At 53.6% G+C, this 13,413-nt stretch overlaps 2 protein-coding genes across 6 annotated transcripts in view; one reads left to right on the top strand and one right to left on the bottom strand.

Moving 5' to 3' along the window:
* RAB37 (RAB37, member RAS oncogene family) overlaps window positions 1-13,413 on the top strand; it is a 44,377-nt gene that overhangs the window by 12,365 nt on the left and 18,599 nt on the right. The gene's annotated exons all lie outside the window — the stretch shown is intronic.
* On the bottom strand, window positions 2,326-12,525 carry CD300LF (CD300 molecule like family member f). 4 transcript variants are annotated; one of them, XM_081115568.1, is made up of 7 exons: window positions 12,358-12,525; window positions 10,039-10,371; window positions 8,579-8,642; window positions 5,883-5,995; window positions 4,078-4,100; window positions 3,646-3,771; window positions 2,326-3,150 (listed from the first exon to the last, which is right to left on the bottom strand). In XM_081115568.1, the coding sequence occupies exons 1-7, from the start codon at window positions 12,404-12,406 to the stop codon at window positions 2,995-2,997; spliced, it is 864 nt and encodes a 287-aa protein (XP_080971694.1). In that variant the 5' UTR covers window positions 12,407-12,525; the 3' UTR covers window positions 2,326-2,994. The 4 variants fall into 4 exon arrangements, with proteins under 4 accessions (XP_080971694.1, XP_080971693.1, XP_080971691.1 ...); XM_081115567.1 differs by having other exon boundaries at window positions 3,622-3,771; window positions 12,358-12,498; XM_081115565.1 differs by having other exon boundaries at window positions 3,622-3,771; window positions 8,579-8,696; window positions 12,358-12,487.

Below are 13,413 nucleotides of genomic sequence, written 5' to 3'. Positions count from 1 at the left end.
TTCTCGCCCGTGGAGGTGCACGTTTAACAAGAGCCAACTGTGTTTGGGTCTAAACTTGCCCAGGCCTGTCATACACATTAATTATAGCTGCGTGATTTGATTCACGCCTCCATAAACCAATCAATGAAGAATATAAACAGAAAGGATACTAACCAATGAAAGAGACTGTAAACAAAACGGGAACTGTTATTTTTATAAAAACTAAATCAAATACTTGGGAAAGACTCGATAAATCACGTCATTTTTTTAAAATGCTGTCAAATTAGGAATGAGAGAGAGAACTGTGAAATAATCTGAGTAGAAAACATAAGACTAAAGAAGGGTTTTGCAATCAGATTGCTTCACAGGGGTCTGGAGCGTCTTGCTCCATGTTAGAGAAACTGCAACGGGGCTCCAGCCCCTCATGGCATGTGTGCTGTTTGTGCAGAACAGGCACCGGCCCCTTCTGTCCACAGGCCCTCAGGCAAAGAAATGACAAGTCTGCATCAAAATACTAGCAAACTGCTGCACAGTTAGATATTTTGAGTCAAGCGAAAGCATTTAGAGAAAGAATATCTCTTCTATGACTTTCTGATTTAACCCTCTCTCTCAATGAACTGACCAACAATCAGTTCCAATCACATTGGCTAAGGCTGCACCTACTGGGTAAAATAAAAGGCTGACCACTGTATCAGTCCCTCCCGACGTAAAGTATTGATACGTGAAATCAACTGAGTCCAGAGGCCTGGCCCTTCCAAAGCTAAGCGGCTGCTGGTTTCAAAGTGTCAAGCAAAGGTAGTCTTTAGGCTCCCTTCAATCCAACATTTACCTTAATCATATATTCTGAAGGCTCCCAGCCCAGTATATCCATCTCCGTCAACCGACTCTCGGAAAGGCTCAGTCTTCTGAAAGCCAGCAATATGCACATAATTCTCAAAAGAGGACTGTCTGAACCCTACAACTTTGATAAAGTAGAATCTTTAAATATTAATCATTCAAAAGCCAGAGGAGGGAAACCCAAGCAACTTCAGACAGGCTGTAAGGAATGAGGCACTCTACCAGAGCCGTGTGGTTGAACAGCCTGGAGTTTGCCTTACCAGAAATGTGCTTTCCTAGAAACCATACAGCAAAATTGTGAGTGCCACCGTCACTCAGGCCAGAAGCACCACGCCTGAGCTCGCTCTCTCCCTCGCACTAAAGGTGCTAGCCCAGCACCTTAGCAAAGTATTTATGGGCCAGCAGGATATGGCTGAGACAACACCGAGATACCAACTTATAAACCTTATGAAACAATTTCCTTTCAAACCTCTTGCATATGTTTGTTTTCCTTCCCCTGGCCCTGACCACTTCCCCTACCATGCTCTAAACTCTAGCTCAGGCTTCAACAGACAGGAACTGCTGGCTTCGTGGTAGGTCCCTGCAATCAGACCCACCTAGAGAACCGCGATGCCCCCAGGAGGGCCGCAGGCCAGCCGTCTGCTCTGTCCGGCTGCAGACTGGATCGGGCAGCTTTCACAAACGCCAGGGGCTGGTCTCTGAGGGCACGAAGAGACAGCCACCAATCCAGATGACTGAACTTCTGCATAAAAACAGTGTATCCAGCGATATATCTGGTAGACACCTGTTTAAAGCTTGAATAAAATGACTAAAAGCGACCAGAGTGGATCTGTCTTTCTGAGCTGGTTTACTTTTCCTCAGCTCAGCCAGGCAGCCAGAAACTTCCATTTCCAGCCCATATCCACTGTCCAGAGGTGAGAAGCAGGGTGTGAGCAGGTTTGTGCTTTTAAAAGGTCACTCTGGCTGCTGGGAGGAGAATGGACTCAGGGGCACAGAAGGAAAGAGGGGCTCCAGGCAGGGGACTGGATGGTAGCTTGAATGAGGCTGGTAACCATGGAGACAGAGGGCCTGGCCAGGATTCAGGACGTTTCTGGAGGGAGGGCTGCCAGGACTCTAGGAGAAGGGTGGCGAGAGTGGAGTTTGTAAAATATTCACTAACTATCCCTGTGTGAACGGCTGTGTGAGTGGGTGTGCACACACGCACGCACACACACATAATCCTCCTTAGACCCACGGTGCAGGGGGGTGGCCCAGACTCCAGACTCCAGAGGCAAAATGCCCGAGTTCAAATTCCAACTCACCCACTTGCTAGCAAAAAACCCCGGTAAGTCCCTGAACCTCTCTGGACCTCGACCCCTCGTCTGCAAAGTGGGGCAGTGATGAGGGTGCCTGGTAGGGCTGTTGTGCGGATGGAATTAGCTATTGGGGGCAGAGCCTTTAGAGACGAGCACCTGCCACAAGAGGGTATTCGTTTCCTGTTGCTGCCGTGTCAATTACCACAAATTTAGTGGCTTCAGGAAAACAATGTAAATTTATTCTCCTACAATTCTGGAGGCCAGAATTGAAAATCCATTTCACTGGGCTGAAGTCAAGGTATCTGTGAGGCTGGTTCCCTGGACGGATCCTTTCCTTGACGTTTCCAGCTTCTCGAGGCTGCGGCATCCCTTGGCTCCTGGTCTCGTCACTCTGACCTCCGTATTCGCCGTCACAGTGCTTTCTCTTGTGACCTTCTTGCCTCCCTATTATAAGGATCCTTGTGATTATATTTAGGGCCTGCCAGGATAATCTACAATAATCTCAGTCTCAAAATCCTTAATTTAATTACACCTGCGCAGCCCCTTCTGCCATGTAAGCTAACGCTCGGGGGCCCTGGAGATGAGCCCACAGCACCGGGGCCGCTACTCAGCCCACCACGTGCGGTGGCAGTAAATAGAGGTTCATGACTATTATTGTCATGGTCGTACTTATCCCTCCCTGGGCCGCCGCAGAGCATATCCCCAGCCTCTTCCTGAGCTGTGTGGGAGAGGAAGGGATGTGAAGGGACCCCTTTCTGTCTCCCTGAAGCCCCCTGAGACCAGGCTTGGAGCCCAGTTCAGAGCTGGGGGTGCCGAGAGGACTGGGAGGCAGGAACGAGGTGATAGGCCTCGGGTGGGGTCGGACAGGGGTCCTTAGCGCAGGCTAAGGCTTCCTGATGGTGCTGTATTGCGTGAGCTCCTCCTGGCTCCTGCTGGGAAGGTTGGTGACGAGGTCGCCCGTGTTCATGTAGATTGAGTCCTGACCCAAGGTGTCCAAAGTCAGGGCTGCATAGGAAATGTCCTCCTTTGGAAAGGGATCCTGTAACAAAGATGCACACGGGTCAGGGAGGCTGGTTGGGGGAAGGGGAGGAGGCCTCCCTGAGGCTGGGGGACATGCCCCCCAGGGACTCTGAAGCCTACTCCCAGGCCCTCCAGCTCTGCCTTCCCCCACCCTGCCAGCCACCCTTAGCTGCAGCCGCAGCTGAAGACACTGTCCCTCAACTCCATGCCAGGCCAGCACTCTCTGCAGACTAGAGATACCAGACCAGATGCCAACACAAGGTTGACCAGGCTCTGGGTCCCCATTGTTGAGACCTGATATGGAGACAATTCCAAAGGCTAAGAGCCTGGGATGGGGTGGGGGGGGGGGGCGGTCAGTGGGCAAGTCTTTCAATGGCTGCAATTTTGCCAGGTGCCCACCCTCCTCTGTGCCCATGCGGGCAGGAGAAAGCCCATCCTCAAAGAGGGGACAATGTCTCTGAAGCCCACAGTAGCCCCACCAAGTACACACCATGGTGATGTATTCCACTTCTACCTGGTCTTCCTGGGCAGAGGAGGGAAACTTTGAGGGGGGCTTCTCCCTGGAGGAGCCAGAGGAGGCTCCAGTCTTCTGCAGGGTCAGGTTGGCATAACAGACATCATTCTCGGAGAGCTGGGACACCTAGGAGAGGAAGCCCAGGTTCCTCTTCTGCAGAAGGATGCCAGCCTCTCTGCTGCCCTGGTTCCCCCTCTGCCAGCCCCCCCCCACAACCCCCAGACTCCCGCGCCTGCCCCCTCCCTGCTCTCCCCCCTCCTGGCTGTGTCCAGCACCCCCTCTGTCCTCCCAGGCCCTGCAGCTGGGACGATATGGACACGTGAGCACATGGTCTGTCTGATACATTCAGACCTCGGGGCCCCTGGGAGATGGAAAATGAGAACAGAGAGGAAAAGTCTGGTATCTCTGGTCTGACCTCAAAGACTCTCTTACCTGCTCTGGTGATATTCCAGCAGCTAAAAGACAAAAACAATCAGAATTAGAGAGCCCGCCCTGAGACTCGCAGGGTCCCCAGGTCTGGGGGGAGAAATATGAAAGGAAAGAGATGAGTGAGGCCCAGACAGGAGACCTGCCTCTAACTCCGACTCTTCAGATGACACAGTCTGTGACACGGGGCATTCACCTCTCTGAGCTTCCATTTCTCGGCTTGAAAAATACGAGGACCTCAGCCCGTCTGTTCCCCATGTCACAGAACTGTGGCATCACCCGAACGGGGGGCCCAGCCAGCCGTCAGCTTCCCTGGAATCGTTTCCCTCACTGCCATCCCAGGGAAACAGCTGGACGGGCAGTGTGCCTGTGCCACCTCTGCCCTACCTGACCCGTCCTTCACACGCACCTTCCCGGCGCCCGGTCCCTCCCTCCCAGCTCTCATTGCACTTGCTCCGTGTCAGCCTCATCGCCTTTGTCCCACGGACTCTGGTGCACTTCAGGAGGGCTGTGGGCTGCTGGGTGGCTGAGCCTGCCCTTCCTCGCATGTCCGGCGCCCGGCTGTGCCTGGCACACGAGTGCCCACCAGGGAAAGTCGTCTGCGGCGACAGAGGATTGCGCCAGCTGCCCTCCGGATGCGGTGCTCAAGCTGGGTCGGCGCCCGGGGACGGCTTTCAGGTGTTGGCTGGCTCTGCCCCTGGCCCTCCCCTCGCCCCCTAGCTTTACAGGCAACAAAGAAACAAGAGGTTCTTCCCCAGGTGGTTAGTTTTGAAAATCTAGTTACCGGGGAGCACAGACAGTACCTACGATGTAAGTGAGGAAACGCGATGAACAGAGCCAGGCCCCCCCAGGCCGCGGGCGGAGGAGGGCTGGCCAGGCCCCAGGGAGCCAGGCAGGGCCCACGGGTCCTGGGGGGTGCGGGGGGTGAGGATGTGGAAGCGGAGCCCGCCAGGGAAAGGGTTCCGCTGAGGCCAGATCCTGTGTTGGCTGATGCTGGCTCGCGAGCGAGGGCGCTCTTCCCTGAAGAGCAAATTCACACGGAGCAGGGCAGCCTGAGAGGCGCCGGCGGGAGGAACAAAGGCGGCATCGCCCCGGCTTCCAGTGGGACCCAGCGGACTGCGCGTGGCGCGCGCACAGGCACGCGTGTGTGCCTTTGTGTGCTCTGTGCATGTGCACGTGTATTAGCTGTGTGCGCGCGCACTGTGTCGCGTGTGCCTGCATGTGTGTAACGTTGCATGTGTACATGTGTGCATATGTGAACACACGTGTGTGCACATTCTCGTGTGTGATCTGTGCATGTGCACATGTATTAGCTGTGTGCACGCTCACTGTGTTGCGTGTGCCTGCATGTGTGTAATGTGTGCGTGTGTACATGTGTGCATATGTGACCATATGTGTGTGCACATTCGCATGTGTGTGATCTGTGCGTGTGCGCATGTATTAGCTGTGTGTGTGTGCTCCTCCCTACCCTCACATCAGCTCAATACCTCCTCGGCAACCATGTGAATTTCATGGAGGTTCTGCACACCCGAAATGGGCCTAAGGTCATTGCTGCTTCTGCCACCAAGAGTCAAGCCAGGAAATAGAGGAAGTGTCAGGTCGGAGACAAGAAGAGAGCAAGGAAGGGTGTGCAGGGCACACAGTGAAATGCCAATGCCTCCGAAGCTCAGCTTCCACTGGCCTTTGGGACAACATAGCTTCCAAACCACGTGGGTAATCCCTCGGACAGATGGCTCCTAGGTGACCGTTCCATCGGCCACACGCACTTCCACCCAGCCAGCCCCAGCACAGCCTCAGCCAGGGCCTCTCACCTTTCTTCTGCCGCTTCACCATTCTCCAAGCCAGCAGTGAGGCTGCCACCAAGAGAAGCAGCAACAGAGCAAAAAGGAGGGGCAGGAGGATGCTGAGATTCATGAAGCCATCACTGGAAACGACAGAAGACACCTATGCACCGTGGCCACCTCCTGCCTTTGGGCCTGATCCCAGCCACCTGGTAGCAGGGAGGGCCACACACCTTTTGACTTGTGCTTTCCAGCCTGGGAAGCCCCGCTCCTGGGTGCCCTCACAAAATGTTATTTTAGCCCTGACCGGTGTGGGTCGGTGGTTAGAGAGTCAGCCAGCGCACCAAAGGGTCTCAGGCTCAATGCCCGGTCGAGGGCACATACCTGGGTTGCAAGTTTGCTCCCCTCCCCCTGTCTGGGCTCAAGAGGGAGGCAACCAATCCATGTGTCCTCTTACATCAATGTTTCTCTCTCTCTCTCTCTCTCTCTCCCTCTTTCCCTCTCTCCCTTCCACTCTCTCTAAAAGAGCAACGGAAAAAATATCCTTGGGTGAGCATTAACAACAACAACAAAAAGGTTATTTTTAAAGAAAGGAGAGGAGCCCAGCCCGGCGTGGCTCAGCAGTTGAGCATCGACCTAGGATCCAGGAGATTGAGGTTCCCAGTCAGGGCACATGCCCGGGTTGCGGGCTCGATCCCCAGTCGGGGGCATGCAGGAGGCAGCCAATCAACAACTCTCTCATCATTGATGTTTCTCTCTCTCTCTCCCTCTCCCTTCCTCTCTCTAAAATCAATAAAGATATATTTAAAAAAAAAAAGAAAGAGGAGAGGAGAGGAGGGTTTCACAAGGTCATTTCAGTGGGTCCAGAAGCCTAACAGAAGTTGTTTGACAACAGACACCAAAAAGGTGTCTCTGTTTCTACACTTGTCCTCTGTCATGGTTGAATAGCCCCCACCCCATGATTCATGTCACTCAGAACCTGTGAAGATGATCTATTTGGAAATAAGATCTTTGCAGATGTAATCACAATGACATCATACTGGATTAGGGTGGGCCTAATCCAATTACTAGTGTCCTTATAAAAGGGAAATTTGGGCACATGGACACAGTCAGAGAGAAGACTGTGTGACGACAGGGGCAGAGACTGGAGTGATTCAGCAACCGGCCAAGGAACACCAAGGATTGCAGCCACCACCAGCCAAGAAGCATGGGACAGATTCTACCTCTGTGCACCTTGAGTTCAGGTTCGGGACCTCCTGGGCTGTGAGAGAATGAACTTCTGTTGTTTTAAGCCACCCATTCTGGGCTATTTTGGTATGGCAGCCACAGGAAACTAATACATGGTCCTTCAGTTCATCACCAACACAGCAGCCAGGGGAATCCTTTGAACCAAAGTTTGAGCACCTCCCTCCTGTGCTCAAAATCTCACAACAGCCCCATTTTATTCCAAGAAAATGGCCAAGGCTGACATTGGCCTCCACTGCTCCCCAAGCTCTCTTTCCTCATTTCTACCCTTGCTCACTCTACTGGGAGGGAAAGGACCGGGGTCCTTATAAAAGAAGAGATTAGGGACACAGACACTCAAAGGGGAAACCAGGGGAAGACACGGAGAAGACAGCCGCCTACAAGCCCAGGACAGAGGCCTTAGAAGAAACCAACCCTGTCGATGCACTGGTTCAGATTCTAGCCTTCAGAACTTTCAGAAAATAAATGTCTGTTGTTCGAGCCATCCAGCTGGTGGTACTTTCTGATGGCAGCCCGAGCTGATTAATACAAGAATTATCTCTCGCTCATCACTACTTGCAGAAATTCGTAAAATAAATCCATCAATTAATTAATTAATTAACTCTATTTGGTACATTAATTATCTCTCGATTGTAAGTGCCTGGAAGGGAGACAGCCTGATTGTTTTGGTCACCCTCATATCCCCCTGTGTTCCCTAAATCAGTGATAGACATGAGGGGTGCTCAATAGTTATTTGTTGAATAAATGACTGAGTCATCCATAGTGCTGAGCAAAAGGCCTAATTGGTACTTAGATCTGGCTTTGACTCAGAAAATGAGGAAAGTCCTTGCTATTACTTATTAAAAGCAGTTCGGCAGAAAGAAACTCTCAAAATAGAGGTCAAATGGGAGAGGGGACAAAGGGGTCCCTGGGGTGGAAAGACTGAGGAGGGGAACCTGCATATCTGCCTGTTCCTCCTCAGGAGGTGGTCGTCGGCAGGGTCAAAGCATGAACAGAATAACAGACAGAGCTGCCAGGTGCTCTAGGGACACGAGGCACGATCAGCAATGCTGCTGTTGCCATGACAGTAACTCGGGAAACAGGGCTTCCCCAGGCCCTTCCTGTTCTCCCAGGATTTGGACCCCGAGCCCACACACCCTGGCCATGCCCTCTGCCCTGACTGCCGGCTCGCCCGCCTCCCACCTGAGTTCCGCGGGGAATGGTCCATGTCCTTGTGACCGGAGCTCAGCACAGTGTGGCCAAGTAGAACTGGAGTCAGTAAAAGTGGGATGGATGCGTGAATGAACCAAAAACGTCCAAACTGCACTGAGCTCCAGGAACAGGATCGGGCATGGGGGTCACCAAGAACAACGTTGGGCCTGAGAGCAAACGGGAAGGGCCCCTGGCATCCTGGCTGGGACGCAGGACTACAAACAGTCCCCACGTTGGAGAAGTTTGGGACAAGTGGGCCACAGGGAACAGCAGCATCGAAGCTGACTTACCTGGTGTCAGAGTCGTGGTCGGTCACAGGCAGAGAGCCTGTAGCACTTTCCAAAGTGACTGGCACTGTGAACATGTTGGTGGTGATGGCAGGAGTGGTGGTCAACGCTGTAGTTGTTGCTTGGCATACAGAACAGGTTATATTCCACTCTGCCTGCTAACCTCCCCGCAGCCTGCACATGGCTCTGAGCCTGGGAGGAGTGTGGGCTGCCCTGGCCTGAGGAGCCTGGGGCAGAGCCATGGGAAGGGGCCTATGGCGGCACCACTCCTATCTCCTTGGCCTCTAGGAGCCTCCAGGAGCCTCAGAGGCAGGTGAGTCTGGGCAGATGTCCAGGGAGGACACCAAGCAGGCCCTGGAAGGGTGAGGGGGCCCAGCATTGCCTCAGGTCAAGGGCAGCTGGGGTTCAGCTAAACCTTAAATACTCCCGCTGTTTATGACAGGGCCTCTGCCAACGCCTCCCCCGTCTTATTTATCCAGCAAGGACAAGAGCAGAATGGGGACATGCCAGGTAACTAATATACCCAAGATCTATGACTTCTAAGGTCAGGACCAGCCCTGAACAAAATCCTGATGTTCAGGAAGAGCCTTTACTTTGGACAAGCTATTCCGTTTCTATGCTCAGGAGAGACTGGGATAGTTCCTTCCCAGGAGCATCGTTACGATTCCATGAGACAAGGAACGTGCTGCCCTTTGCAGCTATAACGGGCCTCCCAGGTTCCAGGCGTGCCGGGGACTCTCTTGAGTCCCCCGCCCCCCCGCCATAGGTGCCCTGTGAGCTGGTGCTGGCTGTCTGAGGGTCACAGAAGCAGAGCCCAGCAGATAAATTTGCCCAAACCAAGATACTCCCAGGAGTGTCTCTATTCTAGAAGGTCTTAGGAAGAGAACGTCTCTGAGCCCAGATGCATAAATGGCTCATGGTGGGATCTCCTGCACCCGAATGCAGCTCTGGCAGTGGAAGCCTTTCCAGACCTCGGGCGTTAACCACAGCACCTGGCTCTGCTGGGCCTCTTTCCCCTGAGATCGGATATGGGGCAAGGGGTGGGAACAGCTGCTGTGAGCCCCGGCCCCAAACTCCCTGAAGAGCAGGGACACCTGGGCACCAGAGGTCCCAGGAAAGCATTGGCAGGCATTGGGGTCTCTGGGTCCCATGGAAGAGGGACCCAGGGGCTGAAACTGGGGCCATCACTGTCATCTCTGTGGGCAATAGACTCAGGCACTGAGCTGTGAGAGAAAATAAATGTGCCCAGAAAGGCTCGATCCCATCCTGGAGGAGGTCCTGGGAGCATCTGAGAGAAGCCCTGCCCCTCCCAACCCCAGTGAGCAGTCGGGGTTCCATGAGACCTCAGGACTCAACCACCCTCTGTGACAGTTCACTGAGTGAGTTCAGTCACTGGAGAGGGACCTCAGGCACCAGGACAGAGCAGGCCCTGAAGAGACAGCCACACATGCACATACTCTTACCTGTGTCAATGGTGACTCTAACTTGGACCCCAGGGTCAGTTCCGACTCTCTCAATCCCACACCAGTAGATGTCTGTGTCCTCTTGCCTGAGCTCCGTCATGGTCACGGTGATTGTGCGGTTTCTCTGATTGTCCCTGATGGACACATGGTCCTTCTTCACCTCCTGCTCTGATCCATTGGTTTTAACAAGTGTCCTGCATCTCTTCCAATCAGCCCCCTGACACCACCACTTCACATGGGTCTCCCACCCTGTGACATAGTGACACTGCACGGTCAGTGAGCCCTGCTCCAGACCTCTCACTTCTCCTGGACCCATGATGACATCTGATGAGCCTGGAAAACACAAATCCATGTACCTGTCACTCCCCCCCCCGTGCCCCTCCCTCGAGACCAGGGCTGCAGCCTCCTGCACTGTGAGCAGCTCCAAGAAGTCCAGGGGCCTGATGAGTGGAACAGAGTCAAGGAAGGAATACGCCTTCCGCGACACAGACATTTGGTCCCTCAAGTTCCACTGGATCAGAGCCACCTCGAAGATCACCTAAGAGCACAACTGCAGATCTCGAAGAAACCAACGTTGACTCTGAGCAATAATTATTTCCTATAATTCCCTCCCTCCCTGTCCCTGTGGCCCACAGATCTTTGTATCTCCAGCAATGTCCTTTTGCACCACCTCTGTGTGAAACTGGCCTCATGGGGAGGAGATAGCAGAGGCCTCACTTCAGCAGGAGTCAGGTTGCCCCCGACCCGCGGTGGCCTGGGGGGGGGGCAGCTGCAGCCCCCGCCTCCCGGCCGTGCAGCGGCTGCTCCTCGTGGCCGCGGCGGTTCCACAGGAGGCCGCCCGGCTGGAGGCCTTTGGAACTGACCGAAGCAGTGCCGCCAGCTAGGAATCCGCATCACGCGGGGCCCATTCTCTCCATTGAATTGCTTTGATTTCTTTGTCAAAAAGTAAATATGTGAGTTATTTACGGATTTTCCATTCTGACCCATTGATCCATTTGTCTGTCCTTATGCCAATCCACACTCTCCTGACTATTATCCATTTGCAGGAAGCCGGGTATTAGAGAGTGAAGCATTTTCTTATCATGGATGTTCTTCTGGGAGGGGTTTCTGTCACCTTTGAAAGATTTGGGATACAGAAAAAAATGTTTCTTTGGTGTAAGCAAAGCATTTAAAGCACAATGAAAAATTACATCTGTCACTAGGCCACAGTGACAGACCCTGGGAAGGAGTGAGGCCCTGGGCAATCTGGAGAGCAGGTGACCCTTGCAAAGAGGTGGCCCCCATTTCACATGAGCCCATTGTCCTCTTGCAGGCAGAGGGCCTGTTTCAGGTCTTTTCATTTTCCTGGAATAGCAGAAATCTGGATTTTGTGTGGAACCTCTCAATTTTAAAACACTGGCTTAATTAGAAAAACAGCAGCAAGTATGAAACAAGCCACTCAGACCCATCTGCCTGCTGACCTGGCGTCGGCGCTCAGCTCCTGATCTCTGCTCAGAAGGGAACCTCTTGTCATAATTTTCTTTGTGTTTGCCAAGGTTTGAAACTAGAGATGCACTAGTTTCACTAAGTTTACCTGGCAGATCTCCATCTCTTTTAGGCTCTGAGATCAGGACATACATAGAGCAAAGAAATTTTTGTTTCTATAGGATCCTGAAAGGTTGTCTACAAAACTATCTGACAAATTATTGGGGCAGATTCTTTCATTCCTTAAAATTATTTTTCACAAATATTGATCTATTTGAGTTTTTTTATTGTTCATCAATCCAATTGTTTTGTTTTTCCCAGGAAGTTATCTATTTTATGAGCATACAGTAGCATATACTGGGATTTTATTTATTTACTGTTTGTTTATTTATTTATTTATTTATTTATTGTAATCCTCACCTGAGGATATTTTTCCCATTGCTTTTCAGAGAGAGCGAAAGGGAGAGGGGGAGAGAGAGAGAGAAACATCGATGTGAGAGAGACGCATCGATTGGTTGCCTCTCACACAGGCCCCAACTAGGGCTGGGGATTGAACCTGCAGCCCAGCTATGTGCCCTTGACCAGAAATCAAACCTGTGAGCACAGGCCGATGCTCTAACCACTGCGCCACACGGGCCAGGGAATGCTGTGTATGTCCGCGCTGGCAACTGTGGGCGCTGACACGCTGGTGATGAGCGCCCAGCGTGGATGAGCGGCCGGCTCAGGGTCTGGAGGGACTGCTGAGAAGGGCCGTCTGCTTCTCAGCAGGACACCTTCGGGGCCTCTCCTCCGCTGCCGGCCACCTCCTCCTTCCCGTAAGCCTGCCCCGGGAGTCCAGACCCGGGCCCCACTCACCTGAGCCCAGGAGGAGGAGGGGGAAGAGCAGCAGCAGGTGCGTTTCCATGCCCGTGGCCCGGGAGCGTCGGCGGGAGCGCGCTACAGACTGGGTGGCCTCATCTTCCAGCCCCTGCCTTCCCTCACGGTCACCGGCACACTTCCTCCTCCAGCCGCTTCCCAGCGGCAAACAACACGAAAAGAGGAAGGCGGTGCGATGGGCAAACAGTCCTGGTGATTGTGAATGAGGCTTGAAGTAACACCCCTGCCCAGAGCAGGGCGGTTTCTCTGAAAAGAGAACTTGCAGTCTTCCTGAAACTGCAGACACAGGCCCCAGCCAGGCGGGGTCTGCCCGGTCCTCTCGATGGGGGCTGCTCCACCCGAGGCCGAGGCGGTGGACAGAACACCCTAAGCCGGGGGTCTCAGGTGGCGCCAGGCTCTCAGGAGCCCAGGCCAGTTCAGTCGCGTTGAGGAGGACTTGGGGACAGTCAGAAAGCAGGAGGAGAGACTAGACCAGAGGTGGGAGTGAAGGTCAGGCTGAGGGGTTATCAAAACCCAGACTGCAAAGAAAGGGCATCTGCTGTCCAAGGGGCAGGAGGGGCCTGTGTCCTGAGAACAAACCGGAAACCCTCACTGCTGTCGCCCAGCCCTCCGGGTGAGAGCCCTTGGATGCCAACCCCAGCCTGAATCTTCCATATACTTGTCGGTAAAGCCAAGGGCTCCTTACTGAAGAAACCAGCTCACCGTGCCCTGGCCGGGTGGCTCAGTGGGTTGGAGCGTCATTTATGTGTCACACACACCCTGTGGCATCTCGAGGAGCCACTTGACCTAAGGCCCTCGCACCCTAAAGGAGAGCAGGAAGGTCATTTGCACAGGAAAACACAGCAGCTGACCAGCCGGAGATTTTCCAGGATGTGGCCAGAGCCGGCCCTTCCCCGTGAGTCAGTCACCTCCCCAGGCTTGCAGGTTCCCACTGCGAAAGAAGGGCTGGAGCGGGTCGCCTGCGATTCCTCCTGCAGTAAAGCACCTGTGTGTGTGTGTGCGTGTCTATGCGTGACGGTGGCTCCCCTTCTCAGC

This window comes from Miniopterus schreibersii, assembly GCF_964146895.1.
Source record: "Miniopterus schreibersii genome assembly, chromosome: 16".
Classification (NCBI taxonomy): Eukaryota; Metazoa; Chordata; class Mammalia; order Chiroptera; family Miniopteridae; genus Miniopterus; species Miniopterus schreibersii.
This window is presented reverse-complemented; position numbering and strand designations above follow the sequence as displayed.

Excerpts from the sequence above, each read along its gene's own strand:
- CD300LF (XM_081115565.1), bottom strand. The coding sequence starts at position 12,406 with ATGGAAACGCACCTGCTGCTGCTCTTCCCCCTCCTCCTCCTGGGCTCA. Across the intron at positions 5,996-8,578 it reads GACCACGACTCTGACACCAG|TGATGGCTTCATGAATCTCA; the intron begins GTAAGTCAGCTT and ends TGTCGTTTCCAG. Across the intron at positions 3,772-4,077 it reads CTGGAATATCACCAGAGCAG|GTGTCCCAGCTCTCCGAGAA; the intron begins GTAAGAGAGTCT and ends TTCCTCTCCTAG.